The 20,002-nt window shown below is 43.3% G+C and overlaps 1 protein-coding gene across 1 annotated transcript in view; it reads left to right on the top strand.

Annotated features, from left to right (window-relative positions):
• The first annotated feature begins 266 nt into the window (after nucleotides 1-266).
• Nucleotides 267-20,002, top strand: part of NALF2 (NALCN channel auxiliary factor 2) — a 114,452-nt gene continuing 94,716 nt past the window's right edge. The window contains exon 1 of the mRNA XM_075259849.1: nucleotides 267-1,388. Within this exon, the coding sequence (XP_075115950.1) occupies nucleotides 585-1,388 (804 nt within the window). The 5' untranslated portion in view covers nucleotides 267-584. The remainder of the gene's footprint in view (nucleotides 1,389-20,002) is intronic.

Raw genomic sequence — 20,002 nt, 5'->3', positions numbered from 1 at the left:
AAAACAATAAGGAGGGCACAGCCACCTTCCAAAGAGCGGAGGAGCACAAGCAGTCCCGGATCAGCAGGCAGGATGGGCAGCAGGTGCTAGTCACAGGGGGATGCTCTTACCTGGCTCTGCTTTAGGTCCATAGGGGGGAGGGTGGGGGGATCTGCATGGGTTATCCCTTGCATCCCCTGCGGACTTCTCCTTGATGTACTGTGCCCCGGGGGTGAATCTTTACACAGGGAGGGGGGTTCTTTTTTTCTTGGTTGGCTTTCCCAATATTTCCTGCAATGGCCTGTTACTGAGTGACCCGGGCAGGGGCGGGTAGGGGAGGGGAGCTCCCATCCCTTCATCCTCCATCCACCTGTCATTGCTCCATCAAATCATCAATAGTCTCCTATTAACCTTATCATTTCTCTGACCCTCCATCTCCTTGGTCACCCATCCCCCTCACCAACCTTCCTGATGATGCCCCTCTTTGCAGGCCCCCTCACCAGAGGCAGGTGACATTGTGCTGGTGGTAGGGAACCCACCACAAACATAGGGGGTGGGGAGAGACTGAGAGCACCCGGCCGCCGAATTCTCCCACCCCCTAAAATATGATCAGGGGGGCTTGGATGTATCCAAGGGAAGATGAGGCCGTCTTAAAGATCTGCTGGGAACCCCGACACAGCGACAAACCGTGCGCCGACTCCGAGAGGGCTCAGAGATGGCGCTTGTCCCTCGCCTCTCTCTTGTTCTTCACCGTCCTGCTGTCTAATCACCTCTGGTTGGTCTCTGCAGGGGCCAAAGCAAGAGGCAACTTCTCCTATAGCCACCAGCCGGGCCGGGGGGAGCAGGCCAACTCCAGCTTGCTGTCCCTCCAGAGCTTCCCAGGGGAGGGCAGGGGGTGCTGGGACAACTTCCTAAGCAATTCGACCAAATCTGCTGCTTATAGTCCGCATTGCACTGGTGCCAGGTCCTCTCACCTGGATACTGCCTGCACCAAATTGCATTTGCAAAGACATCGGGGGTCTGTTGCCCCCTCCTCCCCCCAATCCTCCTCCTCGAGATCCTACTCCCCTTCCTCTACTTCCTACAACCAAAAGAGGAACTTTTTGAAGGCTTATTTTAACAATTTCACTCTGTCTTTTTGTGATACTTACACCATCCTGGACCTGCTGCTGGGCATGTCCAACCCGGACAGCCTGAACTGCAGCCTGGAGAACCTAATGGAGGACTTCACGGGGGCCCCTGCAGCCTCTTCTGCTGTCACTGACGATGAGGTGTGCAGCACCTGTATCCAAGCTTACCAGAGACTGGATCAACACGCTCAGGAAAAATACGAGGAGTTTGACTTTGTGTTAGAGAAGTACCTGCAATCTGGGGAGTACTCTGTCAGATCCTGCGTAGGGGACTGCAAGGTAAGAGGACCACCTTAAACTCTCTAGCCACCTACTACTACTCTTGGGTCACATGAGGCAGCTTGGAGAGTACTCAATGCAATGAATGGCTGCTCCATGGGATGCTTGCAGGGGATTTGACACCCAACACAACATAATACTAATCTGCTTGCTTTCACAGAGTTCACCAGCAGACTCTCAGTCATTGGATGCTGGATAAGTTTTTGCACAGCAACAGCTGGAGGGAAACTGTTTATGGTTATAGCTGAGAATCAATAGGCGCTTCATTTCTAGGCACATATAGTATTAGAGAAGAGGGTTGCCACTTTTGGGTTTGCATCAGGTCCGGTCCTGTATTGTGCAGTCCTAGCCCTAAACCCTTTATAGGATGTATTCATTATGAAATATTAAAAAATGGTAGTCGTGTGACTCCTACAAAGTTTAGGAACCACTACTCGGGGATTAAATGGTTAAAGGCTAGTGAGTTTAGGGATAGTGTGCCGCTGGAACATAATAAGGCGCTATAGTATTATTGCTTCATTACCATTGCCAAGTTTATGGTTCTGTGTATACACTTTACTTTACTACAACCTTAGGCTAATATATATATATATATATATATATATATATATATATATACTGTAACTACAACTGAAGTAACAACTCCCGGCATGCTCGTGTATATATAAATATATATATATATATATATATATATATATATATATATATATAAATATATATATATATATATATATATATATATATATACAAATATATTATCTTTCATATAATTATTATACACACATTAGTCAATCATGATTATTCCAATACGTATATGATTATTCGTATATGTATACTAAGTATATTGATACATTAGTATACATAGTATACGTAGTTAGAGTTCTAGAAGTAATATCTGAACTTCTTTTTGCACTTTTTTGCTCTATCCGTTGTCATATGAGAAAGTTGCTTTGACCAATAGACAATATTTGACACTGTAGTATTATAATATATATATATATATATATATATATATATATATATATATATATATATATCGTATAATATTGTTATAGCATAATCTACTCTTGACTAATAGTAAGCCAAAAGCGATTTCTTAAAGACATGCAGAAAGCTCGTGACCCCTTATTTCACAATTATGACAATCTAAATGGACAGGGACTATAAAGTGGTCAGGGTCCCTTCTAGTTGGGCTTTATCCCCTATAGGGTACAGGGTATGTACAATGGATTAACCAGCTCCGCATCTATGGCCAAACTACTTCTGACATTGTGTCTTGCTGCAGCAGTTTTAGTAGGACTCGTCTTGTCTATAAATATATAGCATTTCCTAAACACGTGATTGAAAATCCCGGTAATATTTGTCATGTTATTGCAAATCTTCCCGTGTATTTGGGTTGGTCCTTTAAGATGTGCACACTGCACTATGTATCCTGACGCAGCAGTGGGAGGAGCGCTGGGAATGTGTAACCCTGGACAAATTCCTTTATTGTGTAACCATGGGGAATTATTCCCGCTCCTCATTGGCTTGTGCACTGCTTGATTTGTAAGTAATGTCATTATGGGGAAGCGCTGACCCTACAGTCTTTTTTTTGTACCGTAGTTTGCACACTGCATTGCACCTCATGGACTAAACACTGCCCACAATACTACACTGCAGTGTTTCATCAAGCCCGAGCGGCCGGCCGATCTGCCTATATGATGCCATGCTGTATGCACATTTCTTTGCAGAACCATATATGGGTACATAAGGGAAGCATGGCCAAGCACAGGATTGCACTGCACCACAATGCAGGCTGCTGTGTCATAAAGTCACATTTCTGTAACCGTGCACTATAGGTCACCTCGTCGTCTCTATTTTAAGCGTAAAGTCTCATTGCTATTGCTGCACGTTCATTCTCATGGTTGGCTGAAAAAATAGCAATTACTTTGATAATCCATTTGCAATAACTGCTAAACAGGCAAAGGTTAATGTAGACGTCCGTGCCAAGGCTCATTAGCTGGGCCTTGGTCTCCTGGGGTATCTACTTATCTGGTGGCTCCACATAGAATTGTGCAAGAATATTTAGACACATTTTTCACCTTGCATCTCGTGTCTCGGGTACGGACAGTGTTGGCAAGACCCGGTGACTTTTTAATGAATTGTTCTACCCCCAGCTCAGCTAATAAAACTTTAATTTCCTCAATTGACATTTGCACAATCTGTGGCTCTTGTGCCAGGCAGACGTGGTATGCGATCGACGCCGAGATTGGTTGACCTCTGGCCCCTCTTACCAGCCTCTTTCTGTAATGGGCCACCCGGGCTGCTGCCTACTACAACAGAAACCAACAGAAACCATGGCAACTAAAACCGCCTGCCAGAAATTGCAGATGCCAACTCCTGCATTGCAATCAGGAGAGCCTGCTATCTGTACCAGAAGGGGGGAACGGAGAGGGGGGGAGGGGGGAGCAACCAAGAGGCACAGAAAGACACAAGCACAAATGGTTTGCAAACCGGAATAATACACGTCGTCATATGGAGAGTCAATATAACGGTCATGATACGGGCGGCCGCATTGTACACACATATGAGAGAATGACAGGGAGCAGCGTACTGACAGGCCATGATGGAAATCTACCACTGTGGGAAAGGCGGAAGAGACAAGACACCTGAAGAATAGTATAATGCTCTACAGATCAACGTTTCAAGGCTCTGACACCTGGTGCCGAGTATTGACCTGGGAGTTACAGCAAATCAGATTAAGCAGATGTTCTTTACAATAGACATGGGCAAAATGTACTAAATTCGCTAGAATATCAGGTAGCTTACAGGATAAGCTGCAACTCGGGGAACAGCAATCTGCTGCTAGCAATAGTAGGTTTTGTTTTAGGCATACATGTACCTAATAGGCGACTTTCCAGCTAGGCCACATGCACACCAATCCATATCACATAGACTGTAAGTGGATTTTAGTTAGGCCATTCATACTAGATTTTATGTAAAGTGAACCAAAAAATCATAACCTACTCTGCTGAAGAAGTGTTTGCATTGTAACGTATAGCATGTGTCCCTAATTGACAAACCAAAATGAGTGCTGCTGATATTGGTCACATAGGAAGATATAGACATGAATCCATCTCAACAATAAAATCACAAAAAAGGTAAAATAAATGAATGGGATATATTCGGCAACTAGGGGAAAACTCAGTTCTAGAAGTGTGTATATATATATATATATATATATATATATATATATATATATATGTATATAGGCAAATGCAGGACTAGAACCATTTTCAAAGCAGCTGTTCTGTGAGCTTGTTCTCAGACCCGGTTCACATCTGCATTTGGGTTTCCATTTGGGGACCCCTCCAAAAGGAGACCTATATGCATTGCAAAGCTGTTAGCTAAGAAACCACACGGACCCCATAGACTATAGTGAGATCCGTGTGGTTTTGCACGAAACATGCAGAGCGAAAAGTGCTGCTTGCAGAGTGGAAATCACACGGACACCATTATAGTCTATGGGGTCTACGTTGTTTCGTAGCTAACCGCTTTTTAATGCGTATAGGTTTCTGTTTGGGGGGGTCCCAAGCACAGACTCCCCGAATGGAATCCCATTGCAGATGTAAATCGGGGGTAAGATGCAGAGGTTGGTGCTTTTTAAAAGTGATCCAAGGAAACCAGTGAATTCACAGCAGGGTCATGAGTACCCAAAGCTGGTGGATGAGTATATAAGGGGAAGGCTGACATGGCTAGTCTGCCCATAGAAGAGTCACAGGAGCATACATTGCAGTAAGGTGTCAGAACACGTACATCACATCTGCATATGGAGCTACATAACGTCAGATTGTCCATGCTGACTATCCATTACTATAAGTGCCCACAGTGGGCACATGGGCATCAGAACAGGACCATAAATCGACGGAAGGCGGTGTCCTGGTCCAAGGAATCGTGTTTTCATTGACATTAGATTCTAGGTGGCTTTGGGTATCTGAACAAATGGCATCATGACGCACTATGGGAAGAAGGCACAATGCCCGTATGATGGTTTCTCATGGGGCCTTGGTTCCTGGCATTCATGTGGAGGTCACTTTGATATGTAGCACCTATTTAAATGGTGTTGTAGACCAAATCCACCCCTTCATAGCATTGGTATTCCCTACAGGCAGAGGCTTCATTCAGCAGGATGATGTGTCTTGCCACGCTACAAAAAAAAGGTTGACTAAAATCAGAGAAACAGCAGCAGATTAAAAGGTTGGGCTCCATATAGTGTAACAACACATCATGCAATTATTGTGAAATTTTTATTGTGAACCCGCTTTGGAAAGTGAAGTGATACTATGTATATAGAAGCATTCCTGCTACTTCATTCCAAAATCTCAAAAACTGACATATGTCTGGTCATCTTGGCTGACCCTTACTCTATTTGGCTCAGTCATTAACAACTCTTTATTATACATTACTATAAGACAGAACAGAGCACAGAGTTCCAAGAATAGAATAGATACTCCAAAATTATTTCACGATAAATGCGCTTATTTGGTAAGACAGATGTGTCAGGAGAGGTGACAACCTTAGTGCTTGATTCAGGTCCTTAAAGGGGTTTTCACTCATCTGCACTATTGTTTTACCATGTTAGGCTCCGCTCCCACGGAGTAACACGCCGCTCATTTAGACACGTAAACATGTGTCAGAGCGCGGCGCTTCAAAACAGATCCCATTGACGTCAATGGGTGCCGGCTCACGCGCACTACACATTGAAATCAATGGGTTATAAAGCCTCCCATTGATTTCAATGTGTAGCGCGCATAAGCCGGCACCCATTGAAGTCAATGGGATCTGTTTTGAAGCCCCTCGCTCTGACACGTGTTTACGTGTCTAAATGAGCGTCGCATTACTCCATGGGAACAGAGCCTAAAGGTGTGCAGATACTGTAGATGGTCTGACAAACAGCTAGGGAGCTGAGAGTTGGCTTATCTAAGCCATAGACCATTATTAATGCAATCCTTGAGCACCCCTTTAAATATTGCTTCGATGGCTTTATACAGCTGAATTATCGCAATGTACGCAGTCCGGTCACATTAATGTGACCACCTGTCAAAATCCAGAATAACCCCCTTTGGCAGAGCGGACCGCTGCGAGACGTGCAGGAAGAGAGGGGATGTTGTGATGATGTCACTGGGATGATGAGCCATGATGACTCCAGTGCCGTGGCCAGCTGTGCTAGATTATGCGGTTGAGCATCCATGGCGTGAACAACCCAATCAATGTGGTCTCATAGATTCTCGATTGGGTTTGAGTCCAGGGAATTTTCTGGCCAAGGGAGTACGGTAAACTCATCCTGGTGCTCCTCGGACCACGCACGTACACTGTGAGTTTTATGACACGTTGCATTGTCCTGCTGGTAGATGCCATCATCCTGAGGAAAAACTATTCGCATGTAGGGGTGAACATGGTCCGCAAGGATAGATGCATACTTGTGCTGATCCATCGTGCCTTCCACCATGATGAGTGCACCCAGATGGCTGATGACACGTGCCTTCTGCGATTGGTTATTTAACGTTGCGGTGGCCACATTAATATGACTGGACTGTGTATATGTATAAATCTAGAGTATCTCAGTAACATCCATATCAACATCTGCATCTATCTCCGATACACCTTATCCCGAATACCTCAGCACAAGGCCATTTATTGGGCTCCATGCATGGAAGAAGCCGGTCTGGAGCCATATCTGTGAATGGTGTGGGTGGTGTTTGAGTGACATAGGGCAGAAGCCTAAAATATGGCAAAAGAGATTCAATTCAGCTGGAACTGAAGTCAGATCTATTCTACGTGATAAGTGATGGCCTTGGTTGGCTACATTCTATACAGTCTAATGATAGTGGAATTATCGTGTTAATGTCTTTGTAGCAAAGATAAAAAAAAAAGACAACCGGTTCTTTAGAATTCCTCCTAATGAGTTGACAGAAATGTTGACACTCCAATAAATATATACATAGACTTATGTAAATCTGCATTTCTTTGTGTGCTTTAGGTGCGAGCATATGGTTCATCTGTGGATGTTTTGATCTAGAGACGTCTGATGAATGCATCATGAGACACAAGCAAATATATTACTAGACAGCAATACATTACCTGTGCCAAGGAGCTACACTGTCTACACGAGCAATCTCATGCAAACAAACATTAAATCATTCTGCCAATGAGCGGTGCACACTTGGGCTATACATACCTGTATGGTTGTCGCTCCCTCAGATGTATATTTTATACAGATGTGTTTACTTTTCTTGTTTCATATCACAGTGCAAAACTTTTGTTTGTTGACGTGAACTGGATATACAGTATTAAATTTCCTCAATAGCTCAGGGTTATAGGTTGGACTTCATGGACTGTTGTCTTTATCCAACCTCATCTACTATTTAAAGCGGACCACTCACTTTAGATTTTAGTTATCTGTCGGCTGAGTACTTATTTGGGTGACGGCTAACTTGTCTGATATCCCTACACACGTGCAGACGTGCCTTGGCCTTCGTGTACCTACACCGAACAGGTAGAGAGGAGAAAGCAGCTGCCAGATTCAAAGGATTGGCATGTACCATCGGGGCAGTCAGGGGGTCACGTATATATAAGATGGTTCACCTGGACCTAGAGATATTGGCAGGTTCATTAAATCATATTTTTAGCTTATGTAAGCCAATGGCTGGTCAGGTAATGGAGGGAGTGTACATCTCACCCAGACTACTCATGTGGGTGAGATGAGAAAACTCCAAAAAGAATGGTACTTTAGTCTGCTGAGTGTTATTTCAAAGTTCTGTTTATTAGGCTGGATTTTTTAGGAATGGCAGGTAGGTTGGTGGTGGGACCTGTCATTCCACCCCCTTCCAGTCCACACTTTGCGCTTGTACCGGCAGCGACTCAGCTGCAGAGAGTCTCCTCATCAAGGAGGCTTAAGAAGCCAGCTCCAGCAGCAGACTGGGCGCAGAGCTTGGCTGGAGAGCGAAAGAGAGAGATCATATTTTTGGAGCTGTGTCCTGAATGATTCTACTGGCTTTTTTTGGATTTCTGTTATTCTAGGTGAGGTAACCTATTCTATGTTTAGTTAGAGCCTAGCCGGGCAGGTATTTATTTTTGTATTGTTTCCTTTGTTGCTGCACTGCCTTTTTGAGTGAAAATAAACTCTACCTTTGTTTTTGGACTAAAGAATCTGGACTTTTGTGTGTCTATGCCGCCCCACCTAGCAACCCCAGACCCTGACACTTAACATGCATTTTCCAATTGGGGGATTTACTAAACTGAATATGCCAGAATCCTGGCTCAGTTTGCACCCAAAAACTGGTGTGGTTACTTTTTGCACATGACTTCACGGTTTTGAAAAGTCTCTGGTTTATCTTGACCCCAAATTGAGCCATAAAAAAGATAGAGGTGTCTGAGGCTTGGTTCATATCTGCATTCGGTATTCTGCTTGGGAATACCGAATGCATTAAAAAGCGGTGAGCAATGAAAGCACAGGTCCCCATAGAGTATAATGGGGTCCGTGTGTTTTCTACACGGTGTCCACACGAGTCATGCGGAGAGAAACGTACTATGGGGTCTGTGTGCTTTCATTGCGTTTGGTATTCTGTTTGGGGATCCCCAAGCGGAATACCAAATACAGATGTGAACTGGGCCTGACATGTCTACCAAGATGTCTCAAACCTATATCACAGTGTGAGATACTGTCATATCGGCCTCGCTTCTGTCTTGGTTTAGTTTTAAGCTTTATGATAGTAAATCCATTTTCTCCAATCTCTTTTTGCTAAAGGCTCCCGAGACATGTAACAGCTAGCATCAGCCTCTGTGATAAATCTGGTGCATTTTAGGACGGTGTAGTCTAGGTTTACAGTGTCTAAATTTTGGATAGAGTTATAAAATCTGCTGTAATGGGTTGTTCTTATAATGTACAGACCTGCTCTTCGTAGCTAATCTCCATTCTGAGCAGGAATCTGATCTACAGGGATCCATTTACATGGCGAACTTGGGGATCCTTAGGGTAAGTTCGCACGGGGTTTCTTGGTCCGGAACCTGAGGCGGAGGTTCCGGACCAAAATACAGGTAGTTGCGACTGGATTGTACCGGCATCCAGTTGCGCACTCCACTCTGGATCAGGCCCAAATGAATGGGCCAAGTAAGGACGGAGTACCTTCAGGCGGATGTCACATCGGCTCCCGGAAAAAAGAACTGACCGGCTACCATTGATTTCAATGGGAGCCATCTTTTTGGTCAGGATTTTGAGGCGGATACAGCTCCAAAATCCCGACCAAAAATCCCGTGTGAACTTACCCTTTGGCTCCTCATCAGGGAAGGTCTGACCCTATCTACAGGCGGAAAACTCCTTTAACAGCTTAAACACAGGAATCTGATAGGAAGATGCGGTGTTTTTGTAAACCCAATAATATATGGTTTAGCAAGTAAGTTATTATGTGGCGGTGAAGGTAAAGCGGCGTCTCATTATGGACACAATTATCGAAGAGAGATGAGACAGATGAGCTGAATGTATAAATGAGAGCTAGTGGGACATAGTTACATACATAGTTAGTTATACATACAGTATATTTTACAATCAACTAGCGATTTCACAGTCAAACAAGCAATTTCCGTAATGGCTGACTAACCCTTTGGCGGAAGCGCTTCTCCGATAGTATTCTGACAGGGACTTGAGGTGCATGACTATTCATAGGTGGGCATACTTTGTCGCAATCATGCAATTTTATGTAATAGGCAGCGACGTGCTTGGTCTGCATATATTAGGCCACTATACATTTCTGTGCTGGTTGATACCATTAAATCTTTGATACCATTAACCAGGTTGTTTCCACACTGAAGAGATTTGTCTTTGGAAAAGAGAAGACAAGGCAAGCCATTGAGATAAAAGAAGCCGCTTCAACTTACTGAAAGATAAAGTGGAATTAGAGCTCAATAAACAAGAAAGACGGCGCTCGGTAGCAGTTCTTTAACCTATGGATGACTTGTAGTATAGAGTCAGTGCTAAGTTTGCCCCGACTGTATCTCTTCTCACCTGGTACCAGATATCTGCTTTATAACCTTAAAGTCTTCTGCAAAATTTATTGGCGGCAGCACAAGATGCAGTGAAAGTGTCACAGAGCTACTTTATAAAGCACCGCTAGGGTTGAGTTCAATACAGTGCCTAGATTGGTGACTTATATTATATACAATCGCTAGCATCTAGCTGCAACCGACATTTAAGAAGGGGCCCGACCTCTGGGGCGGCAGGGCTCAGCCAATCCCAATCTTTGGTATTGTTCTCAGAAATGTTGCCCTGCTCACTTGTCCTTTCCAGTTGGATACTTTGACATCTGTGATAAATCTTGGTTGGTAAGAGTAGAGTATGTTCACACAGAGGTTTTTGGACATGGAGCTTGGAGTGTTTTCTGCAGCAAAAAATAACCACAATAAAATCCTATTGTTTTTAAAAGGAAACTATACCAAGTGTCAGGGTCTGGGGTTGCTAGGTGGGGTGGCGTAGACGCACAAGTCCAATTTCTTTAGTAGAGTTTATTTCACTCAAAAATATAGTGCAGCAACAAAAGGAAACAATACAAAAATAAATCCCTGCCCGGCTAGGCACTAACTAAACATAGAATAGGTTACCTCACCTAGAATAGCAGAAATCCAAAAAGCCAGTAGAATCATTCAGGACACAGCTCCAAAAATATGACCTCTCTGTCAGCTCTCCAGCCAAACTCTGCCAAAGTGTTGCTGCTGGAGCTGGCTTCTTAAGCCTCCTTGACGAGGAGACTCTCTGCAGCTGAGTCGCTGCCGGAACATCCCCAAAGTGTGGACTGCAGGGGGGTGGAATGACAGGTCCCACTACCAACCTACCTGTCATTCCTAAAAATCCAGCCCAGTACTTAGCACTTATTAAAATGCTCAGCAGACAAAAGTTGTCTGCTGAGAACAAACATTCCTGTAGTTTTCTCATCTCACCCACCTGAGTAGTCTGGGAGAGCTGTACACCCCCTCCATTACCTGACCAGCCATCGGCTTACACATTGTAAAAATGGACAGGATTACCCTTCATTCACATCTGCGTTCGATATTCCGTTTCAGCGAGTCCGCATGGGGACCCCTGAACGGAATACCGAACGCAACTGCAAGCGGAGTGCTATAAAAGCACATGGACCCCATAGAATATAATTGGGTCCGTGTGCTTGCCGCCCGCTGCCCATGAATCATGCGGACAAGAAAGTAAATTGTGAACTACTTTCCTGTCCGCATGTTCCTGCAGAGATCTGGGGGCAAGCACATGGACCCCATTATAGTCTATGGGGTCCATGTGCTTTCACTGGCACACTGCTTGCAGTTGCATTCGGTATTCCGGGTGGGGGGTCCTCATGCGGACTCCCCCAGATGGAATACCAACACAGATGTGAACGGGGCCTTATGGAGTCAGAGATGGAGTCAAGGCCAGTTATGGACTGAGTCGGAGTCGGAAAAAAAGTTACCAACTCCAATTCCAGCTTCAAAATAAAATAATTTATTATTTGGAATTCTATTATTCAGTTATGAATATTATATCATTAATGAGATGTCTACTGTAGTTTGTTACATATTTACTTCCATAGAAATTCAATCGCTATCTTTTTTTGTGAATAAGATCTTGATCTAAGAATTGGGGCAGAAAAATGTAATTTGGGGTGAGGTTTTTCACAATCGCTCCAGGATTGGCGGATTGGACTATTGGAAGATAAAGGGGGTGTCTGAGATTTTCAATACTCTTGTGATACCTGTTTAGTGCTCCACTGCTCCAGCCCAGTGGTCTCTACCATTGACGTTGTGTATAGCATTCAGGCGTTACCCGCCGACACCCACAGACCCCATAGACTATATAGACAACTTATATGCGGAGGATCATACAAGACGTGATGTGATCAGTGTTCATCGTGGTTATTTCTTTAGAGGTTGGCTTAAATTTTAATATTGTCTCATATCCATTATATATGGGAACGCATTCCATGCAGATTGGTGCCAGAGATAGCTGAGCACTGTACTCCAGCAATTAAGGGGTTATTTATTTTTTTATGTAGATGGTGAGCCCCATATAGGGATCACAATGTACTTTTTTTTTCCTATCAGTATGTCTTTGTAGTATGGGAGGAAATCCACGCAAACACGGGGAGAACATACAAACTCCTTGCAGATGTTGTTCCTGGCGGGATTCGGACTGCAGCCCTGCAAGGCTGCAGTGCTAACCACTGATCCACTGTGTTGCCCCAGCAATTAAGGCGTTATTTAACTTTTTAAAATTGACAGTCTTTCATAGGATAGGCCATCAATATTGGATTGGTGTGAGCCTAAAACTTGGCACCCATGATCAATCATTTAAAAGGGACCCCTGATCAGTAAGAGTTGGACCCTCACCAGTCTTATGCCCTGTTCACATCTGTGTTGGTATTGCGTCCGGGCCAATCCACATGAAGACCCCCCCCCCAAACGTAATACCAAACGCAATTGAAAGTGCTGCACTGTAAAAGCACATGGACCCCATGGATTATAATGGGGTCCGTGTGCTTGCCTCCCCAAATCATGCGGACAGGAAAGTGCGGGCAGCGCGCGGCAAGTACACAGACCCCATTATAGTCTATGGGGTCCGTGTGCTTTTACTGCACGAGCGCTTGCAATTGCGTTTGGTATTCTGTTCGGGGAAGGGGGAGAAGTCCTCATACGGACTCCCCTGGACGGAATCCAAATGCAGATGTGAACCAGGGCTTACATTTATGGCCTGCCCTAGGAATAGATAATCCGTTTGGAAGATTTGTATAGCCCCTTTAAACTGGGGGGGGGGGGGGGGACCTGACAGCTAGAGTTCACTTTCCCTGCAGCGCCTCCACAGGTGAAATGAAACATAACACTTTTAATTGAATGCACCGATATGCCAGTCCTCCAAAGTTACAGATGTTCTTTTTAACTATTCTTCACTTTGGCGTATAATTGGGGGTCCTGAATTGAGATCACCCCCTAATCTAGTAAACCAGACTACTTACTTATGGCCAGGATATATTCCTTATAGAGTACGTTGTCTCCTGATTTTCCAGTAAGACCCAATATGTATACCGAACAATAGTATGTAATAGGAATGTGATGTCTACCTTTTCCTGTAGATCTGCTCCTACGTTCTGCATGGTGTATGCATGACTACAAGTCACTGCCATTTCCATATAGAAGTGAGGTAATACATCCCACCAGCCTCACACTCCTATTATCAACCCAACAGTCCAGGGAAAACAGGCTTGTAATCTAGCTAGACGCAGCAATGGGATGACTCAGAAATCCTAAGCCTCAAGGATGGCAGACAAATACAGGTGGAAGTATCCGGCTTCCCATAATGGCGCGTCTCCACTACTTTCCTGGAGATAAGCAGCCTCTGGTGAGGTCAGGTAGTCATCTGACTAACCTCTCTCCTCATCTGCAATCTATTCCCTGTCACCCTGATAAAAATACACACAAGCCTGTCTGGCACACAGCATATGTACAGTTAATGTACGCACCGTCACATTCTCACTTACATTGTGAGAAACCTATATTCTGACTAATACATGCTCCGAAACACTTACAAATCTACACGCTGCACTGAAAATTAACTGGTTTTATGTTCAAGGCTCCCCAGATTCAGAGAAGTGGCATTTCCAGGGACACTGATATAAGGCGAACCCGTAAATCATAAGTGATGTTCTCTGAAAGCTTATCCTCTAAGAAATAGCACACGTCCACCGTATAGAACTGGATAAGCATGCGTCCACTGTATATAGGACTATCTATAGTACCTACATAGAACTGGATAAGCATGCGTCCACTGTATATAGGACTATCTATAGTACCTACATAGAACTGGATAAGCATGCGGCCACTGTATATAGGACTATCTATAATACCTATATAGAACTGGATAAGCATGCGTCCACCGTATATAGGACTATCTATAATACCTATATAGAACTGGATAAGCATGTGGCCACTGTATATAGGACTATCTATAATACCTATATAGAACTGGATAAGCATGCGTCCACCGTATATAGGACTATCTATAATACCTATATAGAACTGGATAAGCATGCGTCCACCGTATATAGGACTATCTATAATACCTATATAGAACTGGATAAGCATGCATCCACCGTATATAGGACTATCTATAATACCTATATAGAACTGGATAAGCATGCGGCCACTGTATATAGGACTATCTATAGTACCTATATAGAACTGGATAAGCATGTGGCCACTGTATATAGGACTATCTATAATACCTATATAGAACTGGATAAGCACGCGTCCACCGTATATAGGACTATCTATAATACCTATATAGAACTGGATAAGCATGCGTCCACCGTATATAGGACTATCTATAATACCTATATAGAACTGGATAAGCATGCGGCCACCGTATATAGGACTATCTATAATACCTATATAGAACTGGATAAGCATGCGGCCACTGTATATAGGACTATCTATAATATCTACATAGAACTGGATAAGCACGCGTCCACCGTATATAGGACTATCTATAATACCTATATAGAACTGGATAAGCATGCGGCCACCGTATATAGGACTATCTATAATACCTATATAGAACTGGATAAGCATGCGGCCACTGTATATAGGACTATCTATAGTACCTATATAGAACTGGATAAGCATGCGTCCACCGTATATAGGACTATCTATAATACCTATATAGAACTGGATAAGCATGCGGCCACCGTATATAGGACTATCTATAATACCTATATAGAACTGGATAAGCATGCGGCCACTGTATATAGGACTATCTATAGTACCTATATAGAACTGGATAAGCATGCGTCCACCGTATATAGGACTATCTATAATACCTATATAGAACTGGATAAGCATGCGTCCACCGTATATAGGACTATCTATAATACCTATATAGAACTGGATAAGCATGCGGCCACTGTATATAGGACTATCTATAATACCTATATAGAACTGGATAAGCATGTGGCCACTGTATATAGGACTATCTATAATACCTATATAGAACTGGATAAGCACGCGTCCACCGTATATAGGACTATCTATAGTAACTATATAAAACTGGGCAACAGAATATGAAGGAAATGTATGGCCAGATGTAGCTTCTACCATGAGTAACAGCGATATTGCGGGGGTTACAGAAACCAAATGGGGTTTGGTGTTTTTTTTTTTAACCCCATAAGGACTAACTCTGATTTGCTAGCTACCTAGTCTCCAGCCACTAGCTCGGGAATACTACACATAGAGCTTGCAGATTGGAACGATGCTAACACATGCAGAATTAGTCATGTCACCACTTTAAATATTGTTATTCCTCATGTACACACATGACAGCTTATCCTGAAAGTCACCTGAACTGACAGGTACACAATAAGGCCGGGTTCACACAGGGTTATTCAGTCTGGAACCTGAGGCGTAGGACCAAAATACAGGTAGCTGCGACTGGATGCCGGTGACCATACAAGTCTCTTTGCAGATCATTATGGATGCCATGCGATGCTGATGCAATGCGGACATGTTTATTGCACAATACAGACATTAAAAACCATTGCAGTCACTTTGCATTTTAGCAAAGTGAATGAGCAAAAGAAATCTAATTCCTATCAATATTCTGTGTGATGTGTTTATCTAGGCTCGCCCCAATCCTTCTGTTTTATCATGTAATCCCAGACAGACTGGATGATGTAGAGGTCGGGTCTCTGTCAGGGCCATATCATCACTTCCAGGACTTCTCACACCAAATATTCTTGTGATTTAGATTTCTCTTTTGTTCATTCACTTTGCAGAATTTTTTCACTCTGGCCTAAAACTTTTGCACTTTTGTACATGCTCTTCGGTTCCTGGTTATACCATATACGGATACGAGCAGGGAAGGGATACTAGTCATTGACAATGGTTGGTAATAAATGCCATATTCATCAACATGTTACAGACAATAGCTCTGCATAATAATCTGGGCACATATGTCACTCAGGATCTATGGAAAGTTGTGTACTGGCGTGTAACACAGCTCGCCATAGACCCAGCTTTTTTGGAGAATGAGATAACGTTAGATCATTTTCATACAGTATTGAAAGGCTTGACACAAGAGGACAACTCAAAGGACGTCAGTCCAGGCATTTGTATGAGCGGAGCTCTCACCCAGACATGTACTGACACCTTGTTACTATCTCTGCCAACATTGCAGATAAATGCCTACGGTATGATAAATCAATATGGCAGAGCCCGGGTCTCCAGACTTGTATTCATCTTATTGCAGTACATTGTGTATGCTGGAATGTAATTGTTACCTTTATGGAGTGACATTATTAGGGGTGCCGGTGTCTGGCGTGTATAGGTGCTTACCTATTACCATATACCAAGTCTATATATCCTATTGATGTGTTCCTATATAGTATGGCAGTGGTATGAGCAGCAATCATATGTACTTACATAACCACACGTATTGTCATATTTACACGTTATATACCGTAAAAATTATATAAATACACAGGACAATTTGATGAGCGAGTACTATTCGAAACTCCAGTTTCGAATAGCATGCATCCATAGGAATGAATGGACGCAGCTGGCCGCTTCCATTCATTCCTATGGGTGCGTACTATTCGAAGCTGGAGATTCGAATAGTATTCGCTCATCTCTAGTCGGTAATATTTATTTTAGCCATAACTTCAAAATCTGCCATAAAAAGAGACAATTTTGGAAGTTTTTTTGCAATTTTAATGTGACTGTTAGGCTGTGATCTACAAAAACTCAATGGCGGATATGTTTGGATCCCAGTCAAAACCACTTTGCAGGTAATGGAAAACGCTCCGTTTTCAGAACATGGGGCCCCAGGCTTAGGGGTTTAAAGAGGACCTGCAAAATCTCCTGACACATCTTTTTCATACGTATCTGTATGAATGCTGCAGCATTTTTCTAGATTTTAGTTTCTAGATTACTCATTCTAAAAGTGAAAGTAGTGTAAGTGTAAGTAGTGTGCTCTTAAAAACCTTAAAGGGTTATTCCATTCAGCCAAGAGAGTAATAACCGACTACAAGTCCCAGCTATGACTGCGGGACTTATGGAAGCGGCTGAGCAGTGCTGCGTTACACTGTTTCCATAGTGGTGAATGGGAGCTATAGGAGCAGCACAGCACAAGTGAGGAACGCTTCATACGTAGATCCACAGTTATGTGTCGCTAAATGTGCAATGTTATGTCTGTACCAACCATTCACTTTTATTGGACCTGAAAAAACAGTATAGGCCGGGTTCACATCTGCGTCCCGGACTCCGTTATGCAGATTTCCATTTCCTGCCCGAAACTGGACAGGAGACGGAAACCGTTTTATTTTAACCGGACACAAAGTTGGACATGCAGGACTTTGTGTCCGGTTAAAAAAAACAAAAAACGTTTCGCCGCAGAGAGCACAAAACGCTCCCCGGCACTCACGGCCAGACACTGTCTGTCGGGTTTCCGTCTTCTGTCTGCAGAAGACGGAAACCCGACAGATGGAGATTGGGCGCAGATGTGAACGAGCTCATAGCTGTTTCTGTAAGTCCCGGTCGGGTGGTTGGTATATTTCGGTCTCAACCTTGATTTATTGAGATGGGGAAACACTGTCCAATCAGAAGCTACTGACAAGGAAAATGGTAACACTCCATTGTCAATGTATTACTGTATATACTCAAGTATAAGCCAAATTTTTCAGCACAGTTTTTGTACTTATACTTGAGTCAAGCAAAAAACAAACAAAAAAAAAACAGACAACCAAAACACCCCCTCCCCTTTCCCAGCACCCAGCAACTACTGCACCCAAAAACTCCGACCATTGTAATTTTTGAAATTTTCCAGTAGCTGCTGCATTTCCCCGCTCGGCTTATACTCGAGTCTATAAGTTTTCCCAGTTTTTTGTGGTAAAATTAGGGGCCTCGGCTTATATTCGGGTCGGCTTATACTCGAGTATATACGGTAATACATTTCCAGGAGGAGTAACTGAGGAATGGTCCAATTCAGATTTGTAAAGAAAGATGCCCTAGAATGTTTATTTTGTGGAGAATACAAATAGTTACTAAAGCACACATTCAGGACTGTCCTCTAAGGGCTCGTTCACACGGTGTAACGTGCCGCGTGATGAATAACTGCACGGCCGCAAACTAGCGCGGCGCATACGATCCCCGCTCCCATTCAAATGAATGGGAGCGTGTACGGCACGCAAAGGGTCACGCGGCGTACACGTGCTACATCATACGGCACGTTACACCGTGTGAACGAGCCCTAAGGGCTAGCTCACACATAGGTTTTTGGTCCGGATTTTGACGCAGAAAGCCGCGTCAGAATCCGGACCAAAATGCGCCTGCCGCAGCTAGCTTCTGACAGTTGTGGCTTTTCACTCCGGATTAGGCCCAAACGCATGGACCTAGTCTGGAGGGATTGTCTTGACGCGATATCTGCCACGGAATCTGCTTCAAGTTAGGGCAGGGTGCGGAAAAAGGAAATGACCGACTCCCATTGAATTCGATGGGAGGCGGTTTTTTGACCTGGATTTTGACGCAGATTCCGCATCAAGATCTGGACCAAAACCCTACGTGTGAACTAGCCCTTAGACTGTGTTCACCCCGAGGAATTTGCAGCGCATTTAGGTGTGGATTTCAATGGGAGGCAGAGATCGCAGCAGGATGCCAAAAAAGAAGCGTCCTGCTCGATCTTATTATGGATTCTGCGACTGATTCAGCCTCGGGGTCCACGACTCGAGACTCCCTCCTCTTCTTCTTGTGCCAGACATGTTTTGATATTAAATTTCAGGGCTGAAAAGAATTGTATTGCCCAAGTATCTTGGCTTGTTCTTTTAGGGTTTACTGTATATAGGAGTTTGGTTGGTTTCCTGAATATATTGGCAAATATACAAGTAATATAATATAACAGCACTGACGTATCACTGGTGAGATGCCAATGCGAGATGACAACAATCGGTTAATACAATTAAACCATTTTTTTCCTGTAAATGTTCAAGAACACTATAAGAGATTAAAACTATGGGCAACAAAGACAGTTTGATACATTTCCCCCCAATGTTCCAATGCTGAACAACCATTGCACCCAATAAAGTGCTTTGGGTTAATAAATGTCACGTATTTATTATTATTTCAAATCTAATTAAAACATAACTTTTATTTGAAATAATGACAAATATATAAAATATATAAAAATAGAATTTTAAGGGGTTTTCATGGTCATATCTATTGGCAAGCTATCATAACAATATATTGTGACCACCATGATCATTAGAGAAACCCTATTAATCGCATATATTTGCAAAACTGTATAATTTTTAATTGTCTACAGATTTAATCACGGTTATGTTCAAGGGAAAAGCCCTTGTTGTAATCATATATTAAGCTTAATTGAATCTATATCACTATATCCCCATGTATACAGTATAGCATTATGATTGGTATTGTCTGCACAGGCGTAACTTGAAGTTCTTGGGCCCCAATGCAAAATCTGTAATGGGATTACCATGCGGTACCTATACTGGTGTCTTCTTATGTTGTAGAGATCTCTGGGCCCCTTCCAGGTTCCA

This window comes from Leptodactylus fuscus, chromosome 11 (genome assembly GCF_031893055.1).
Source record: "Leptodactylus fuscus isolate aLepFus1 chromosome 11, aLepFus1.hap2, whole genome shotgun sequence".
Taxonomy (NCBI): domain Eukaryota; kingdom Metazoa; phylum Chordata; class Amphibia; order Anura; family Leptodactylidae; genus Leptodactylus; species Leptodactylus fuscus.
Note: the sequence above shows the minus strand (reverse complement) of the source record. Positions and strands in the feature narration are given on the sequence as shown.